The following is a 20,407-nucleotide window of genomic DNA, read 5'->3' on the forward strand; positions in this document are numbered from 1 at the left end:
TACCACGCTGGGAAAGATCCCTACCAAAGTTTCCTTACAATGGGGAGGATGTGCAAGCAGCATCCTGCACATGTAGAGTGTGAAGAACTGAACCTATAGTGGCCTTGCTTTTGTCATTTCCTTGACATCAGGCCATACACGCTGTGCTTATGTTAAAACAATCCTAAATACAGTATGTCTGCGAGTTCATACTCTATGCTGATTTTTTAATAAGGATTCATATACAAGGAGTTTTAATTTTCCTTGTCCTCAGCTATATCATTTCAGTAAAAGAATCCACTGGAAATAAGGAGAATTTTAATTTAGGAGGAAATCAAGTGGTTATGGTCTAGATTCACTACACCAAGTAATTCTCTTGGCTGTTTTGACATGCGGGTGTGCATGTAACATCATTAGGAACAAAGTAATTTAATCCTGGACCTGAATATACATTTTTAACACTACACACAATCACTAACATTGTGAGATAACTGAAAGACACAATAAAAATGGGAACACTAAACTTCTCTGTATTCACTGACACCAGGAACAAGTACAGATATGGAAAAGATCAACGGAATAGAATAGGGATTAAATTGATAACGTTTCATAGAAATGAAACAGGGTTATTGTTATTGTATGTAACACTGTAGTGCAATAAGAATATGTATTTATATAAGCCAGACACATACAGCTAGACTGTTAATTATCTTAGTTAACTTAGAGACTAAACTTTGTTTACACATTTGTTTTATTCAAAATATGACCAAGAAAACAATATGCCAGATGAGTTCTTGTTTGTAGCCACTCTGCTCTTGACTGGCTTTTGAACTCCAATGGCATTCAATTATGTCCTTGTGCACTAAAAACAATGGAGTAGCCCATGAACTGAACTGAAATTGAAGTGTCTTGGATACATTTCCCACAGAACTGTAAATTAAAACTCTCTAGAAGTTTGGTTATGTTAACGCTTATAGCTGGCTCCCGAATGACAGCCCTAGAGACATATCACATGGATATAAGCCATGTGCATCCCAGACTTAGCAATTTGGGGAAGGAAAGCATGTAGAATCAATATGTAAGTAACCCGTGTTGAATTCAAAGATGACAAGGACGCATAAATCATCACATGAAAGATAACATCTCTGACAAAGTTGCTTTGATGTGTCCAGAGTTTGCGTGTTATGTTATGTTGGCATAACTACAACAAAGTAAACCAAAACAAAACTAAGTGTAGTGTGTTGCATACTTGAGAACGCTGCAACCACAAAAAGAAAAGAGCTGGTATGTTGGCAACATCTTTTATCAGCATGCCAGGAGTTTTATGTCTTGAAAGCAAAAGAACTGGAATAGAACTGGGTAAAAAACATCTTGTTTGTGCTTCATACACACAAAAAATTGGATATTTAAAAAACACTTTAACTATGTGACAGCGTAACCAGTTGAAATGCACCATTTTTCCATTAAAGCCAGAATTTGTCCCTAAGCTTTATGAGCAAAACTTGTTTTGCCCGATACTTAAGAATTAACTAGGACACGTGAGACTTGTGTCTAAGGTGCTTAAATAGCCTCCATTATCACAGTAACTAATCACCTCACCAACTTTTTACTGTTCTCCTTGCAGCACCTCTGTGAGGTGGGGAAAAGAACAGTTATTTACATTATGGTGTCTGTGGTTTTTCAAGATGTTGCAGTCAGTGCAGAACCTACTGAAAGTTCCCATATGCCCCATGTACACAACACTGGATTCTTTTAGCCAGCACTATCACTTGAGGCCATGCATGCACCCTGACCCTCCTCATGGTCCCATAAAAGGGCATAAAGGGTGGAGCAGCCACAACACTCCCTCAGTTTCCTTGTAACTGAAAGCCTGTGTTTCCTGAGAATTCTGAAAGCAGGGACAGAGGGCAGGTCATAGGATCCACACTGACTACAATATCTTGAAGAACCACAATTACTGCATGGTAATTAACCTTTCTTTGAGTATGTGTCAGTGTGGATCCCACTGTAGGTGATGGGCAAGCAGTAACCTCCTTGGATGGTAGGACTGAGGAGTCGCAACTCATCAAACAAATTTTGCAGTATTGCCATTTCAAACTTGGCTTCTGCCCCGGCTGCCATGTCAATGGTGTAACGTTCATTGAAGGTCAGCAGCCGGGCCAGCCCCAGCTTTCTTGCCACCCCAAGCGGTGAAAAAAAAAAAAAAGAAGAAAAGAAAAACCCGATTGAAGAACCCGCTGCCGAAGTGCCGCCGAAGACTGAAGCGGGGCGATTGAGCTGCTGCCGAAGTGCTGCCGAAGAGGAAGCGAGGCACTGAAGGACCCGCCGCCAAATTGCCGCTGCAGACCCGGACATGCCGCCTCAAAAAAGGACGGACTGCCACCCCTTTCTATTGGCCGCCCCAGGCACCTGCTTCATTCGTTGGTGCCTGGAGCCGGCCCTGGTCAGCAGCTTACTCCAAGTAGTTGCCTTGCAAATCTCTGAGGCTGACGCATTTCTGAAGCAGGCTGTGCTCTGGGGGAATGCATCTTGACGTTCGGATGGAGAAGCTCACCAGCCAGCAGGCAACCAATGGAAATGTTCAGTGTCATCCACTTGGTGAGTCTCTGGGAAGACTGTCTGGCCCTTTGATATATATCTCAAAAGGCCACAAAGAGATGGTGAGAAGGCTGGAAGGACTTAGTCTTGTCTGAGCTCCTGAGATGTCCAGAGTGCAAAGTTTCTTTCTGTAGGAGAAGAGTGAGGCTTCAGAAAGAAGACCAGCAATTGATTCAGATGAAATTCTGAGATCACCTTGGGAATTAATTTGGTATGTGGTCTCATTAACACCTTGTCCCTGTGAAATGACATGTATGGCAGTTCAGCCATTAGGCTTGGATTTCACAGACTCATCATGCTGACACGATGGCAACTAAGATGACCATCTTGATGGTAAGCTGGCATAACAAGCAAACATTCTGACAGAGGTTTGAAGGGAGGGTCCATGAGCTTCAGGAGAACCACATTAAGGTTCAGGTGTGAGCTAGATCTTTAACTGGAGGGCAGGCGTGAAGAAGGCCCATGATGATTCTTGATGCCACAGGGTGTCAGAAAACTGAATGTAACTGAATTTAAGCATGATGGGCTGATATTGCTCCCAGATGGACTCAGATTGCTAAATGCCAGTCGTAACAGTTTCAGGAGCAGCATATAGTCCCAAATCTTTGGAATCGGGGCTCCGACCAAATCCACATTGTTCTGGGCTGGTGTCAAATCCACCATTCGTGCTGGTTCTTTACTTGGTGCCACGTCTTTGCTGAGGGCCTTGGGCATCACCTGACTGCTTGATGAAAGATACAGGTTTGCCAGGTACAGAGGTCTTAGAGCCTGGAACTTCTGGGTCCAACACCTCTCTCTTGGATTATTCTAAGAATTGGAGTTAGGATCTCGCATCCCATGATTTTCAGATTTGAGTAGAGAACAAAAAGCAAACCAAGCATTTATTTGGGATGTGGGATTAATCCAAGCAGAAGAGGCACTTCCTGTGCCTGTCTTTAAGCAGAAGTCCACCACAGGATGGGGGAAAGCCTGAAGCCTGTGGGTTTTGAGGCTGCCATCTTGAGGTCCTTGTTCAGAGGCAGTCTTCACAGGGGGGTCTGAACAGAGAGGGGGGGATTGTAATGGAGGTCTCTATGGGGGGAAGGGGGAGAGAGAGAGTGGTCACAGAATTTTGAGCCACACAACAGTTATTCAGTCCAAGATGTTAGTAGGTTAGAAGTTAAGCTCTGAAGGCTGTTCAGAAGATGTTTCAGAAGTTTAGATGAAGACAGCTTATGCTGGACTTGTCAGTAACTAGGATACCGCATGGGCGCATGCACACAAGTACCCACACATTATATATATTTTAAACTATACCTTCAGAGAGTATAGACGACAAAGCAATTTGTTAAGAGGAAAGAAAGAGACAAAACAGATCTACTATTCTTCCAAAGCAATATACCAAAATAATTTTTTAAAAATCAACACACTGAGAATGACTAGTGGAACTAAGCATGAAATCCACTCAACTGTCCTTAATTTTAATATTACTTTAAGATTTTTTTCCCCTTTAACTGGTTTTTTTTTTATTACACAGACTTTTTTTGTGCAAGTGCAAAGAAAATGTAACTGAGTCTCCAAATAGGGCCCAGATACATGTTTATTACTAAATGAAATTAGTTTTAAAACTGATGCAATACAGAAATAAAAGACCATCTTTCACATTTTCACAGCCAGTGTGATTTTTTTAAGTCAAATTCATAACAAGGCCCACACTCAAGTGGACGATGGAAAATACTTCTTAACATGACATTTCCGAAGTATGGCATTTCTGACACACTGCCAGTAATGTAGTAGATAAAACAAGGCAGGCCCTACTAATTGTTCTCATGTGTAACCACAGTGACATTACAGTACAGGTTATTTAAAGCCTGGTGGGATTTACTTATGACTCTGGGTAAAGAATACTTTAAAAAGTATTCCACTGAACAGTGTCCGAAAATCTGTTCCAAAAAGCTGAAGCGCAAATTTTACAGGAATAACACTGATTTATAGTCAGGCAGTTCATGACCTGTAAAATAATCAGAAATTTTTATCTTTTCAGAATAGTTGGCATCCTGTGCCCTTACAGACAGTTTTTATATTTTGCTGCCTAAACCATAAAATGTAACGAGAGCTGTTAGTAGTTTGGAAGGAGCTCAAGATCAGGTTTATTTTTTTTTAATTCCGCAGGGTGTCTAGTTATCAAAACTTAGCAAAGTGCATAAGTATGTTTTGTAAGAGGATTGTAAGGTCTGCTGGCTTCATATTCAAAGGACTACAAAACAAAATTCCTATTATGGATATCTTTTTGATGCTGGTGGTATGTCATGCATTCCCCCCACAGATAGTCATTTGCTTTAAAAAACACTGAAATGGAGTCAATAACGTGACTATCAATTATGCTTTTGCGTCTCTGTGTGTGTTAATTAATGCCAAAATAGCCAGCAGAGCTGAATTATTAACATCTTGTTTGCTTTGGCTGTCACATTTATAGGATGGGAAACTGATTCATAACATTTCAATATAACTAGAAGCCAGATTCTGCCTTCAGTTCCATCTGTAAGACTGGAGTTAAATGGGCAGTGGGGTTGCAGGGGTGTAGCTGAGGACAAAGTTTGTCTTACAAGAAGGATCTTAGCTAGCATTTCTGTGCTAGTTTACACAAAAGGGAAGATGAGAGAAAGCTGTGATATATTTTGTACTTGCTGCCAGATGATTCCTGGGTAAAGATTAAGGTTTTGGCTTTGATCTATAAAGCTATTTTGTTTCATGTCCTAGCTACCTTAGAAAATGCCCCTCTCCTCATATGATACTGTGGGAGTTGCAATCAACTGAGATAATCCATCTAAAGACCTCCTAGTTGAAAACTAAGCATCTTTGTAGAACATTTATTTACATTACCCATCTACTGTAGAGTATTCACCTAACTGGTACAATGGGACAGAATAAGTGAATTATTTTGGGTTTACACCAATCTAACAGAACAGAATCTGGTCTAGATTTCATTGCCATAAGCCAAACCCTGGTCCCATTGATTTTAGTGGAATAGCATTTAGTTTCAATGTTTGTAATTTAACATTTATAAAAAGCACTTAGGGAGCCAAAACTCACTCACTCACTCAATGTATACATGAAGGCAAAGCACTTTGCTACATCTCTCAAATACCCACAACAAATTAAAATCCCATCACGTTTATGTTCTCCTATAAACCACCATGCCCCCTTGCAGTGCTATATAAATAAAAGCAAATAATGCATTCTAACTCTACAAAACAATAAATCAAAGATAACAGACTTCCATGTACTCCTTCATAAATAGGATAAAGCCACAAATCAATGCCTATTGACACTTGAGTATTTTTTTTAAATATGAGTCTCTTTTTACAAATCCAATAGCCGTGTCAACTTTTTCCACTGTCTAAGAGAGGAAAGATATTGTGAAACAAATTAGAATATTATTTACTAAGCTTCACAAAAATAAGTAGCATCAAGTCTTGGGAAAGCAAACAGTAATGTTGAACAACCTTTTAAGACAAAAAACTTGCTGGCATTTGTTTTTAGGAGAAAAGAGGATTTCTCCATAAAAAGCTTCTGCTGATGTAAAAATTAAACATTTACACATCTGCTAGAGTCATGAGCATCTTACTCACTGAATTTTATAGCCTGCGGTTATTTGCCATATTTCCATTAACGTGTGTCATTGCAGTCAGTAAGAATTGTTAGCAAGGTTTTCAAAGTCTCTGAGGACAGTTAAAGAAATCAAAAAAGAAAAACTATGACAAGCCATATCCATGGGCATGTCACTGACAGACATAAAAGTTTTGCTTAATCTCATGAACAGTTAGTTTTAGGCACATACAGTAACTTATTGACTAAGAAAATGGTTGACTTGCTGAAGCATTAACAAAGGACCATTTCACTATTAAACAGTATATTACACACAATACTCTGTTTAAAAGCTTATTATGCTTTCCCATCCAGGAAAAGCAGCACAAAAGCCTTCTTCTTTGAGCCTGACACAAAATGTACTCTTTGCATACACTTGGGATAGGGCAGGTTTTATGTAACTCGGTGAGAGAGGACGAGAAGCGGGGAGCTGACGTTTGTAGAGTAAGCAGAACGGCAGAAGCACTGCATATTGGTGTAACTGGTATCATGTCTATCTGCACTCATCTATGATGGGCATAATAAAAACAGAATTACTAACTTCTTGGAGGAGTTCCTGTTCTTCTTTCCGAGCACACACAGCTCTTCCTCAGCACAACAGGATATTCACGCTCCCCAGGTCAAGAGGAATGTAACTAGCCATACCCATACTCATGTCATCGCATCCCAGCTAATAAATGTAAGATACTTAGAATGCACCTGAGCCTGACTGTAAAAGAGACAGCACTGTACAAAATAAAGTACTGTAGGTAGCCTAGTTAAAGGAGAGTGTACAGTGAGGAGTTCAGTATGTCAGAGAATGGAAGTGGAGACTCTGCAAGTAACTTGCTTCCTTTCCATCACTCCATGAGTGCAGCTCTGTAGATTTCCCAAAACACTTACTAAATGGAATGGAAATGAACAAATGACAATCCAGGAAGTTTCTGGAAAGTGTAGGGGACAATTTCCTGGTGCAAGTGCTGGAGGAACCAACTACGGAAAAAGCTCTTCTTGACCTGCTGCTCGCAAACAGAGAAGAAATAGTAGAGGAAGCAATAGTGGATGGGAACCTGGGAGGCAGTGACCATGAGATGGTCAAGTTCAGGATCCTGATACAAGGAAGAAAGGAGAGCAGTAGAACAGAGACCCTGGACTTCAGAAAAGCAGACTTCAACTCCCTCAGGGAACTGATGGGCAAGGTCCCCTGGGAGAATAACATGACGGGGAAAGGAGTCGAGGAAAGCTGGCTGTATTTTAAAGAATCCTTATTGAGGTTGCAGGAACAAATCATCCCGATGTGTAGGAAGAAAAGTAAACATGGCAGGCGACCAGCTTGGCTTAACAGTGAAATCCTTGCTCGTCTTAAACACAAAAAAACAGCTTACAAGAAGTGGAAAATTGGACAAATAACCAGGGAGGAGTATAAAAGTATTGCTCAGGCATGCAGGAGTGAAATTAGGAAGGCCAAATCACACTTGGAGTTGCAGCTAGCCGGAGATGTTAGGAGTAACAAGAAGGGTTTCTTCAGGTATGTTAGCAACAAGAAGAAAGTCAAGGAAAGTGTGGGCCCCTTGCTGAATGAGGGAGGGAATCTAGTGACAGAGGATGTGGAGAAAGCTAGTGTACTCAATGCTTTTTTTGCCTCTGTCTTCACAGACAAGGTCAGCTCCCAGACAGCTGCACTCTGCAGCACGGTATGGGGAGGAGGTGACCAGCTCTCTGTGGAGAAAGAAGTAGTTCGGGACTATTTAAAAAAGCTGGACGAGCACAAGTCCATGGGGCCGGATGCGCTGCATCCGAGGGTGCTAAAGGAGTTGGCCGATGAGATTGCAGAGCCATTGGCCATTATCTTTGAAAAATCATGGCGATCGGGGGAGGTACCGGATGACTGGAAAAAAGCTAATGTAGTGCCCATCTTTAAAAAAGGGAAGAAGGAAGATCCAGGGAACTACAGGCCAGTCAGTCTCACCTCAGTCCCTGGAAAAATCATGGAACAGGTCCTCAAGGAATCAATTCTAAACCACTTAAAGGAGGGGAAAGTGAACAGTCAGCATGGATTCACCAAGGGCAAGTCATGCCTGACTAACCTAATTGCCTTCTATGATGAGATAACCGGCTCTGTGGATGAGGGGAAAGCAGTGGATGTGCTATTTCTGGACTTTAGCAAAGCTTTTGATACAGTCTCCCACAGTATTCTTGCCAGCAAGTTAAAGAAGTATGGGCTGGATGAATGGACGGTAAGGTGGATAGAAAACTGGCTAGATGGTCGGGCTCAACGGGTAGTGATCAATGGTTCCATGTCTAGTTGGCAGCCGGTATCAAGTAGAGTGCCCCAAGGGTCGGTGCTGGGGCCAGTTTTGTTCAATATCTTCATTAACGATCTGGAGGATGGTGTGGACTGCACCCTTAGCAAGTTTGCAGATGACACTAAACTGGGAGGAGTGGTTGATACGCTGGAGGGTAGGGCTAGGATACAGAGGGACCTAGACAAATTAGAGGATTGGGCCAAAAGAAATATGATGAGGTTCAACAAGGACAAGTGCAGAGTCCTGCATTTAGGACGGAAGAATCCCATGCACTGCTATAGACTAGGGACCGAATGGCTGGGCAGCAGTTCTGCAGAAAGGGACCTAGGGGTTACAGTGGACAAAAAGCTGAATATGAGTCAACAGTGTGCCCTTGTTGCCAAGAGGGCTAATGGCATTTTGGGTTGTATAAGTAGGGGCATTTCCAACAGATTGAGGGATGTGATCATTCCCCTCTATTCAGCACTGGTGAGGCCTCATTTGGAGTACTGTGTCCAGTTTTGGGCCCCACACTACAAGAAGGATGTGGATAAATTGGAGAGAGTCCAGCGGAGGGCAACAAAAATGATTAGGGGGCTGGAGCACATGACTTACGAGGAGAGGCTGAGGGAACTGAGATTGTTTAGCCTGCAGAAGAGAAGAATGAGGGGGGGATTTGATAGCTGCTTTCAACTACCTGAAAGGGGGTTCCAAAGAGGATGGATCTAGACTGTTCTCAGTGGCAGAAGATGACAGAACAAGGAGTAATGGTCTCAAGTTGCAGAGGGGGAGGTTTAGGTTGGACATTAGGAAAAACTTTTTCACTAGTAGGGTGGTGAAGAACTGGAATGGGTTACCTAGGGAGGTAGTGGAATCTCCTTCCTTAGAGGTTTTTAAGGTCAGGCTTGACAAAGCCCTGGCTGGGATGATTTAGTTGGGTTTGGTCCTGCTTTGAGCAGGGGGGTTGGACTAGATGACCTCCTGAGGTCCCTTCCAACCCTGAGATTCTATGATTCTATGATTATGAAGTAAATATGTCCTGTGAGCTTTTTTAATGACTGTGAAAGCAATGGATCCTGAAAAAGGAGAGAGAGAGAAACACAATAGGAGAGACTTACTAGACTAGTATAGAAACGACTCCATCTGTAAGACACTGGAGAAACTGGAGGCAGAGATCTAAAGGAAAGACCAGCTACCAGTCCAACCTAGAATGCACTGACTCGTGGACATGTCCAGAAGTTCTGTGACCACACTGTAGCCAAGTCAGTATGGTCATCAAACTGCGGGATGTCCTTAAGACAATATAAGGATATAGTAACAACAAAATATGATCTACCTTGCAAGGAGCTCTTACTGTATATGGTAGGTCTGACCCAAGGGATTCCCACAGCACATTTCTTCTTTGAAGTCCTCCTTTGGAAAAAACCCCACAAAATTTGAAATAAAAATCCGCCTCCAGCACATTGTCAGTCTTGGTAAATCCAGGTACAATGTGGCTTCTTACAGTTGCTGAACAGACTGCTTCTTAAGGAGTTTCATGCTGAAGCAAGCTTGAAGCTACAGATCTATAAACAGGGGTTGAACTGGTGGGGGTGGAAAGGAACGAAGGTAATGGTACTCTTCCTAGGTCCAATCCACACAATCACCTCCATCTACCTGAGATACTGCTCACAAGAGACTGCAGAATGTTCAAAACATGATTATGTGCACTCTGCTAGGCTCACTGGTCTTGGCTACTTCTTTATTGGGGAAATATCTCCCGAATGGCACCCACTCTCATGTCACCGGAATACAATGTTAATCACAGGAGATTGTGCAGATCTTCAAAGTATGACATCCCTTTCCTTTCTTCCATGTTTTCATGAGCAATAAAAGTTTAATGTCCATGATTTAAACGTTGATATTTTTAAGTCCCACACATCTGAGTTAATACCCATTGGCAGTTCACACCTGTCAGAGCTTTAGTTTCAGGCTGTCTACAGACTCAGGTAGTCATTACTGCACTGGTCAAACTGCCCATGGCGTGTAAAGAGTTTTCTCTCAACCATAATGCCTAGAAACTTTCTTTCTTAAAGCTAAAGCAGAAATGTTGGAGAATAAGTAATGGCTTCAGCAAGGTGGTGCTATGCTGTATCAGAGCCTACTCCGCCCCTTTCCCATAATGTAGTTATTTCACAAAAAGTGATGAAGTCAATATTCATCGGGTCCCAGTGATTCCACACAAAAGATGCACAGCTTGCATGTAATATGAGGATCTTTTCCAACTGCAGCTCTCCTAATTCAATCTGGAATTTGAGAGTCAAGCTGGGGTCCCCCACTCACCGCCTTTTCTGTGCATCATTACCAGTAATAAAGATTCTGTAGACTTATTTACACTTGTGCAGTCCCACATTGTCTTCAAGCAATTTCACAAGCATGAAGAAGTAAATGACATCAAAATCTGACCCATCCCACTAAAGCCCCTCAGGACTGACAGAAGCAAAAAGTAGAAAAACATGAAGAAGTTACCTATAGTATGAATTTTTACACTGCTGGGCTGAGTGTAATGATTGAAAATTTTCCCAAAATCAACATGTTTAGACCTTAAAAACTGAAGCTCCTTGAAGTGCAGTTCTACTCTGAAGAATAACGCTGTAAAACTGGCAGTGTCTTACTCAATGTACTTTACAATCTGGGGAAAAACTCAAAATGACAGTATTAGCCACTCAACCTCATTCTATCACTTTGCCTGATCTCATAAGCTAAGCTACGATGGATGCAGCCAGTACTTTGAGGGGGGGAAATAAGGTGTTCCAGAAATCACTTTGGAGAGTCAGTACTTTATTGTGGACTTTATTTCCTCCCGAGTCAGTATGAAAACCCTACTACAGCATTCTGTTCAGGTTACTGTTCTGGGGGTTCTATCTAAAACGGAAGTCTTGGCCACTTGTGCTCATTAAAGATGTTAATCTCCATCCCCACTCTCCCATGCTCTGGCCAAATTCCAACCTGAATGATTTCATTCCATCTCCCAAGATTTTCCTTACAGTTTTAGTTGGATAAAAGATCCTTCAATTCCTGTCCAAAACTGCTACAGTAGTGCACTGTTAAACAGCAGCCATGTTTCATCCCAGAGATGGCTGCATTTCCTCCATATGTCTCTGTTTGTTGAATGTTCCTAGGGCTGAGCTGCCAGTGCATTTTTCAGTAGATATGGAGGAAAAGTCAAGTTCAAGACTTGTTGATAACTTGAAAGCTTTTCCTTTTGAAAAAAACAGACATTGATTTTTTTTTAAATGAGCAGTATATAGGTCAAGCAAGCTAGTAACATTTCAAGGAAAGTAACTGCTATTAACAGATGGATTTACAACTGCAGTGATGAATGAAAACAGAGCCGCTAGGAAAGTTTCAACAAGCCAAGTTGGCCAAGGATCAATGGACGAGGTACTTGCACGCAGCTGCAGAATAACTGACAGAACTTCCTTAGAAATCTTAGGAGCACATGGACAGATGTTATTCACATTTTCTGCAGGAGTGAATTCTCACAATCACATCCATCAAAAGATGGAAGTTATGTTCTAATGTTACTAATCTTGTCACTCACAGAAACTGATTGTAGCTCTGTGTAGAACTATCACAATAAAAATGTGGAGTCACGGAAGGGATGAGAAAGCTGCCAATGCCTTAAGGAAGCATAAAGTGACGGTATTTATTTACTAATGATCAATAGAAAGAAGCCTTACTAGACATGGCCTTTTTCACTGCATTATTATTAATTTGTTAAGCTCCAATGGTGGACTTGGCATTGTACATGACACAAAATATAGATGATTCATATCTCAAGAATCTTACATGCGGAATGTTTATAAATTTATATGATTTCAGTTGTACTATTCATATTGGATATGGAACACCAATCTAACTGTCCTCCATTTCTTTTATAATTTGTGGGCACCTTCACTCACCCCTGAGCATTTGGTACAATTTAGGGGAAGAAAGGCATTTACTGTATACTAGAAACACAGATTGAGGGCGCATGAACAGACCAAAAAATCAACAGACAAAGCTTGAAAATAAACTTTGGCTAAATGCAAAGGAGAGTTGACTTATTAAGGAGTCAAATTCCCCACTGTTGGTAGACGGTGCTTAAGCAGGTAATTCTGTACCTATGTCACGAATAATATTTTGTATTATTAGCACCGAACAAATTTCAAAAGTCTAATTTACTATTGCCCGTTTTAATGTTGTGCGATTACTTTATACAGATTTCACACTGCTCGAACAATGAAAACTAGGCTGATCAGATTCACTTCTGTTCATAGCTAGTTTTAGTTTCTGATTCTCAAAGCAGTAACTAGCATCCTGTTACAGTGCAGAGGAATTTTAAAGCCAAACAAAAACATTGTTTCAGCAGATTTTTTTAAAATGTCATGAAAGCATTTCTGTTTTTTCAAAATGTGAATGTGGGGTCAAAAATTCAGCTGATATTGTCTCTTTAAGCAACAAATACCAAAATTAATATAGTTTACTATGGTTAAAATATTTCAGAGTTTACAATACAAATTCTTCCAGTGTACACCACAGACTCTGAGAATAATAACCTCTGAATTCTAACCACCATTTGAACTACATGATCAGGGCCACTTTAGAGATCAAAAATAGAACCTGGAATTGCACCCAGAAACAATCTGGAAGCAGGTTTCCTGAGCACGGGTATAATATACTCTATACAGTAACGGCGCCAGTAAACAAATAGCAGCATTCTGCATTAAGCCCTTCAGGGTTCAGGTCCTGTATATCTCCAAGATCATATATCTATTTGTGGTTTACCCTTATAGCTGAGATCAGTTGGGGGCACTTAAGCTGACAGCCCCTACATTTGTATCTGTGGGGATGGAAGCAGTGGGTTCTCAGTCCTCCATTTCACGTCCCACCTTAGAGAATTTGTTTCCCAACTTTGCTGACAGCTTGTTGACTTTCTGGCCATGCTGCAAAGCCTGTTCACTCAAGCTTTCTTCAAAGAGGTAAACTCAGCTAGGAGGTTCTTTGTTTTCTTCTTCACTGATGTAAAGTTATTTTCACGGCACCCAAAAATATGCTGGCTGCTTTACAGTACAAACAGAAGAATGAGATGCACCGGGTGCACAGAGATTACTCTCTAATTTGGACATGATGAAATGTGTGTTGTGGTGGGGGTGATGGTAACAAACAGTAATAGGGAGATGCGGCGAGGAAAGAGATTTACAGCAGCAAGCTGATGTGTTTACTGAGTTTAGGCATGTGAACTTCTACATGGGTCTAAAAAGAGTTGTCTATTTTTTATTATTTAAATTACAATTTAAGGCTCCAATTCTGCAATCAGATCAGCTGCAGCGCTGCAAATTTGCAAGTGTAGCCAAGGCCTGAGATTTTCTGGCTATGGGACGTCAACCATGAATACACTCAATGCTCAAATACTACTAGATGTTTAAAAAAAAATACATACAAAATTAAATTAACATATCAAAAGACCACTAAAAAGAACTCCCAAGCCCAAGTAATTATGCCTCTAATCTAGCAACTGGATCCACTAAGACAAACTCTGGTGCCCATGTGGAGCCTAACTGAAGTTTCAAACGTACTCATGACTGGCACCCAGTGTTTCCAACTCTCATGATTTTATTACAAGTCTCGTACTGTTTGGTGTTTTCCTTTATCCCCAGCTCCTGCAGTCAATGATTTTGTGAAACACTCAGCTTTAATTTAAATAAAAAAGTTTCTAGCCTTCCTAGTTGTATAGATGAAAGTTTGAAAAAGTGACCCCCTAAAGCAGGGGTCTCAAACATGCGGCCCGTGGGCCGCATGCGGCCCTCGGAGTTCTTCCCTGCGGCCCGCGGAGCTCCCCCAGTTACTTCCTGTCGCCGCCAAACTCCCCTCACCCCCGCCCCCCTCCCCGAGTTATTTTCTGTGCCTAAGCTCCCCGCGCGCTGCTCCCCAATGTTTGGGGCCGGGTCTCTCCCCTGGTCCCACCTGCCGCCCCCACGCGCCTCCCCCCAGTGTCTCCCGGCCCTCTCTTGCTGCCCCCTCACCGCCGGGGAGCCTGCCCGGGAGCTCACGCTGACTCCACTCCTCTGCTATGCCGGCTTCCGGCATCACCTGCTGCAGCAGGGTCCTAGCGCCCCCCTGCACTAGGGCCAGGGCAGGCTGCCCTTCCCCTGCCCTTCTGCCCTAGTCCTGAGACTCTCCAATGCCCTGAGCCTCTCCAATGCCTCAAACCCCTCACCCTCAGCCCCACAGCCCTCACCCCTGCACCCCCTCCTATCCCCAAACTCCATCCCAAAGCCTGCACCCCCACCCCCTGCCGCAGCCTGGAGCCTGCACCGAGCACAGAGCCTGCACTCCAGACCCCCTCCCCCACCCAAACTCCAGCCCAGGGCCTGTACTCCAGACCCCCTCCCCCACCCAAACTCCCTCCCAGAGCCTTAGGCAGTAAATCTAAGTGAGTGTTTTGTCCTTTGAGTGAGGTGCATTACTGAGTGTATATATTTATTAAAACTGCTTGGAAATGACTTCATCAAAAAAAAGAACACTCATGGAAGAAAAGAGAGTTTTCCAAGACAAATGGGAGAATTTATATTTTTTCACAGAGGTAAAAGATAAAATTCAATGCCTTATTTGTCAGCAAACGATTGCTGTTCCCAAGGAGTATAACGTGCGTCGGCACTATGACACGATGCACCGTGAAAAATATGATGCATTCACCGGAAAAATCCGAGAGGAAAAAGTTCAGCAATTTAAAGCAGCATTTGCCAAGCAAAGAAATTTATTTTCAGGGATTAACAAGTCTAGCGAAGATTCAGGAAGAGCAAGTTTTGTGATAAGCGAAATGATAGCTAAATCATCGCGACCTTTTACAGAAGGCTTATTCATAAAAGAATGTCTTATGAAGGCCAGTGAAATTTTATGTCCTGACAGGAAGAAAGTTTTTGAAGGCATAAGCTTGTCTGCAAATACAGTTGCCTGCAGGATAACGGATTTAGCTGATAATGTGCAAAAACAATTGATTCAAATGGCAAAAGACTTTGAAGTATTTTCAATTGCTCTTGATGAGAGTACAGATGTATCAGATACCGCACAGTGTGCAGTGTTCATTAGAGGTGTGGACTGCAATTTGAATATAACTGAAGAATTGCTAGACTTAATGCCACTGAAGGGTACCACAACGGGACGTGACATATTTCAAGGATTGGAAGAGTGCATTGAAAAAGCTGCGCTGCCATGGAACAAACTCGTATCTTTGGCTACGGACGGTGCGCCATCAATGTGCTCTGAAAACATTGGTGTGGTTGGATTATTGAAGACCAAACTGAACAGCCTCAATATACCAGGAATTAGCTTCACCAGTATACATTGTATTTTGCACCAAGAAGCCCTGTGTAGTAAAAGTCTACAAATGAAAGAAGTTATGGATGTAGTTGTTAAAACTGTTAATTTTATACGTGCACGAGGCTGAATCACAGACAGTTCACTTCTTTTCTAGCAAGTATGGACAGTGAATATGGGGAACTTCTGTATCACACTCAAGTTAGATGGCTGAGTCGTGGAAATGTTTTGAAGCGTTTTTTTTGCACTTAAAGAGGAGATTGATTCCTTCATGAAAATGAAAAACAAGGAGGTTCCACAGCTTGCTGATTCCACTTTTATCTGCAACCTTGCTTTTCTAACAGATGTAACTGATCACCTGAATGCACTGAACTTGAAACTTCAGGGTAGAAAACAGGTGATAACACAGATGTATGACAGTATTAAGTCATTCAAAGTCAAGCTTACTTTATGGGGGAAACAGCTGACTGCTGGCAATTTGGTCCATTTCTCAACTCTGAATTCCTTAGGAAAAGTTGAACCCAAATCCTTGAAAGAATATGCAGAGATCATTTCTAACTTACACAAACTTACACAAACAGTTTGATGTGCGGTTTAAAGATGTGCGGTTTAAAGATTTCAAGGCACTTGAACCACATTTTCAATCCTTGAAAGAATATGCAGAGATCATTTCTAACTTACACAAACTTACACAAACAGTTTGATGTGCGGTTTAAAGATTTCAAGGCACTTGAACCACATTTTCAACTTTTTTCCACACCATTTGCTGTTGAAATTGACAATGTTGCAGAGGAAATGCAGATGGAGTTAGTGGAGCTTCAGTGTGACACGATTTTGAAGCAGAAGTATACAGATGTTGGAATTCCAGAATTCTATAGGTTTCTTTCACAAGAAAGATTTCCCATGTTATTCTCTGCTTCTGCAAGGATAATGGCAATGTTTGGAAGTACATATATATGTGTGAACAGTTTTTCTCTTCCATGAAGATTAACAAATCTGTGTTAAGGTCAAGGCTCACTGATGAACATTTGCAAGCAACACTGAGATTGGTTTCGTCTCAGGATATCAAACCTAATATTGATGCTCTGGTTGATGCAAAACGCTGCCAGCTAAGTGGCCAAAAATGAAATGACTGTCAAAATTAGCACTGACGTTTCACATTACAGTTAAAGAAGTTAATAAAAAAGTTAATAAATTGACTTTTAATAGCATACTATATTTTAATACTATACTACTATATTACTCTTCATTTTTTTTCTGCCTACCTCCAGGCGCTTCCCGCCGCCAAGCCGCCAAACAGCTGTTGGTGGCGCTTAGCACTTTCCAGGAGGGAGGGGGGAGGAGCGGGGAGCCGCGCGCTTAGGGGAGGAGGTGGAGAAGAGACAGGGCAGGGGCGGGGCCTCATGGAAGGGGTGGATTGGGGGTGGGGCCAGGGGCAGCAAGGGGGCGTGTCAGTGATGCGGCCCTCGGGCCAATGCACTAGTCCTCATGCGGCCCTTGGGGTCATTTGAGTTTGAGACCCCTGCCCTAAATGCTCCAATCCCAGAAAGCAAATTAAAAGAACCCAGCTTCAGTTTTGAATCTAATTATTTTTAAGCCAGTGTCATGATTTCGGGGACCTGACGATTTTTGAATGCTTGGGGATGGCAATACTGCAAATATCACTAAACAAACATAAAACAAATGTAGAAATCCAACTCAGGGAAGGCTGTGCTGAAATCCTTTCTATCAGCAATAAACCAACAATACTGAAAGACTTGAGATGCCAAGGCCATATGCTCTTAGGCAGAAGAACAGAATTCAGCTTGTAAACCACAACCAAATGATGAACAAAGCACAACAGCACCACCTTGAGAAACAGCACATGCCAAAGAAAAGATCTTACCCACGTGCCTCGCTTGTGAATCAACAATCTAGGAGCCTGCTCCTGCTTACATTGAAGACAATAGAAAAAAATCCATTGACTTGACTAGTGCAGGATCAAGCCATAGTAAGTCTCTACCTTGAGTTTAGAAACACAATGTACAATTAACATACATACAAGAGCCCTTCTAGTTCCCTACACTAAGGCAAAACATAAATATATCCTGCTGTGAACAGAAATGAGGGAAGCACATTAATTCACTATCCTCCGATGGATTCTGCTCACATTCTAATATGGAAAACAGAAATAATATTTGACAGCCTGAGCCTGCACACAGTTAGCACACAATGTTACTGGCCAAAGAGGTACTGCAGAAATCATATAGAACACAAGATTATTGAGGGACGACGTGAGGTTAGAAGAGTTCAGCTCCTGAAACACTTTAGGGCAATGAGAAAATTTGAACTCCTGTGACATTCTGCACCAGCAGTCACTGTTCATGAGCTATCGATACTCCTTCTTTCAATGCATTCTTATAATAGCTATCACCACGAGTAGATGATGTCTCTATGATTCTTTGCGGACACTCTCAGCCACAGTCAATTTTTTTTTAGTTTTTCAGGGACTCTATTCTCACCAGTAGCTCAAACACATCATTATCTCTTTCAAAGCTGATTCATATCTCCACATTTCCAGTACAGCGGCTTTGTTCAAGTAGCTAGCTGGCTTCCATTTGCTTCTCTCTGCCATTCAGTCACTGCAATTCTCATCAATGGGGACAGCTGAAATCCACTGCTGCAGACACCAATAGCTACAATACCAATTATCTACTCCTTTCCACTGCTCTCAACCACAACAGATGAGAGGTGGTGACCAGATCCAAACTTTAATAAAACACCACCACCTAAACTGGATACAGCCTTTTTGACTGCTGCTGCGCATGGAGAGGAAGTTTTCAGAGAACTGTCCACAGTGACTCCAAAATCTTTCTTGGGTGATAACAGCTCTTTTAAAACACATCATTGCATATGTAAAGTTGGGATTATTTTTTCCATTACTTTGCACTCAGAACTGTAGAATTTCATCTGTCATTTTGTCATTCAGTCACCCAGTTTTGTGAGATCCCTTTGTAATTTCTCACAGTATGCTTTGGACTTAACTATCTTGAATAACTTTGTATCATCTGCAAACTTTGCCACTTCACTGTTTGCCACCTTTTCGAGATCATTAATTAATATGTTGAACAACACATGTCCCAGTACAGATTCATTGGTGGCCCCACTATTTGCCTCTCTCTATTAGGAACATATTTTCCTAGTCTTTATTTCCGATCTTTCAGCCAGTTACTGATCCATGAGAGGACCTTCCCACTTATCTCATGACTGTTTAGTTTGCTTATGAGCCTTTGGTGAGAGACCTTGTCAAAAGCTTTCTGAAAATTCAAGTACACTATATCCACTGGATCACCCTTATCCACATGCTTGTTGACTTCGTCAAAAAATTCTAACAGGTTGGTGAAGCGTGACTCCCTTTACAAAAGTCTTGTTGACTCTTCCCTAACAAATCTGAATTATATATGTGTCCGGTAATTCTGTTCTTTCACTAGCGTTTCTACCAGTTTCCCTGTAATTGCAAGGATCTCATCTGAAGCCCTCTTTAAAAATCAGTGTTACCGTAGCTACCTGCCAGACATCCGGTACACAGGCTGATTTCAGTGAGAGGCGACCTACTAAAATCAGTAGTTCTGCAATTTCATAATTGCAAATTAAGGTTAGTAGGCCTATTGGCCTCAATAGGAACAGAGCACAGTTGGGTACTTACAACAAATATACACGTGATCTAAAACAGAGAGCACTAAGTGCATGCAGCTTTAGTGAGAGGCAAAAAGTTACTGTAGTTAACACCATTATGCCATAAATATAGTGCTGAAAGCAAATCTGTGTTATGGACTTATGTCTTTTTATAGTTCAACTATACATACGGTATGTATCTGTTTCACTGGTACCATGGTAACTGTGAAGAGAAAACACACACCAACCTGAAATAGTAGCAATCACATCACTTAGTATGGGAATAGCCAAGTACAGGATAATCATGTGCTCTGAAAGCTGGGAATGTTCCTGTTTTCAGGGCCTGTCTGTGTCACTGCCATTTTGAGCAAAATAAGGTTGAGTTATCCAGTTTTTACAATTCCTGCAAACTGTCCTCCTGAGCAAATGAAACTGATAGGCTGGCTGAACAGAGGTACACTTAAAGGATCTCTCCTAACCAGGCCTGTTGCATGTTTCCACACTGCCCTCCCCTTGGGGCCTCTCAGTGAACTCTCTGAAAACCCTAATATGAAATCACTCATATGCAGGCCCTGATACCACAAGGTGATCCACACTGCTGGACACCCATGCTCGCACGGAGCCACAGAGAAGTCAATGGGGCTCCATGGAAATGCAGGGATCTGTTCACAGGGATCAGTTTGCAATATCAAGGCCTAAGAGCCAAACCCACCAGTTCAGACTCACCAACACCCCACCACTATTATACCCTGTGCTTCCTCCACATCTCTATAGGACTTTTCCATAAGGAGAACTCTAGAGTTTAGCAGGCATCACATAAATAGGGTACTACAGAAAATACTATAAAAGCCTCTGGGATTTAATAGACCGCAAGACGGCGTCTGTAAGGTTTTGTTGAAGAATTTTATATTTTTTCTATTAAATTCCATCTGGCTGGTCAAAAA

The 20,407-nt window shown here is 41.9% G+C and overlaps 1 protein-coding gene across 5 annotated transcripts in view; it reads right to left on the reverse strand.

Annotated features, from left to right (window-relative positions):
• The window catches only part of CMSS1 (cms1 ribosomal small subunit homolog), a 403,104-nt gene that overhangs the window by 102,250 nt on the left and 280,447 nt on the right, over positions 1 to 20,407 (reverse strand). Inside the window, exon 1 of one of the 5 annotated variants that reach the window (XM_045001742.1) lies at positions 19,712 to 19,813. The exons of the other annotated variants lie outside the window; for them this stretch is intronic. Coding sequence (XP_044857677.1) covers positions 19,712 to 19,769 — 58 coding nt within the window. The 5' untranslated portion in view covers positions 19,770 to 19,813. Of the gene's footprint in view, positions 1 to 19,711; positions 19,814 to 20,407 lie in introns of those variants that run through there. 5 annotated transcript variants of the gene reach the window in all.

Source organism: Mauremys mutica, chromosome 1 (genome assembly GCF_020497125.1).
Source record: "Mauremys mutica isolate MM-2020 ecotype Southern chromosome 1, ASM2049712v1, whole genome shotgun sequence".
Lineage (NCBI taxonomy): Eukaryota > Metazoa > Chordata > Testudines > Geoemydidae > Mauremys > Mauremys mutica.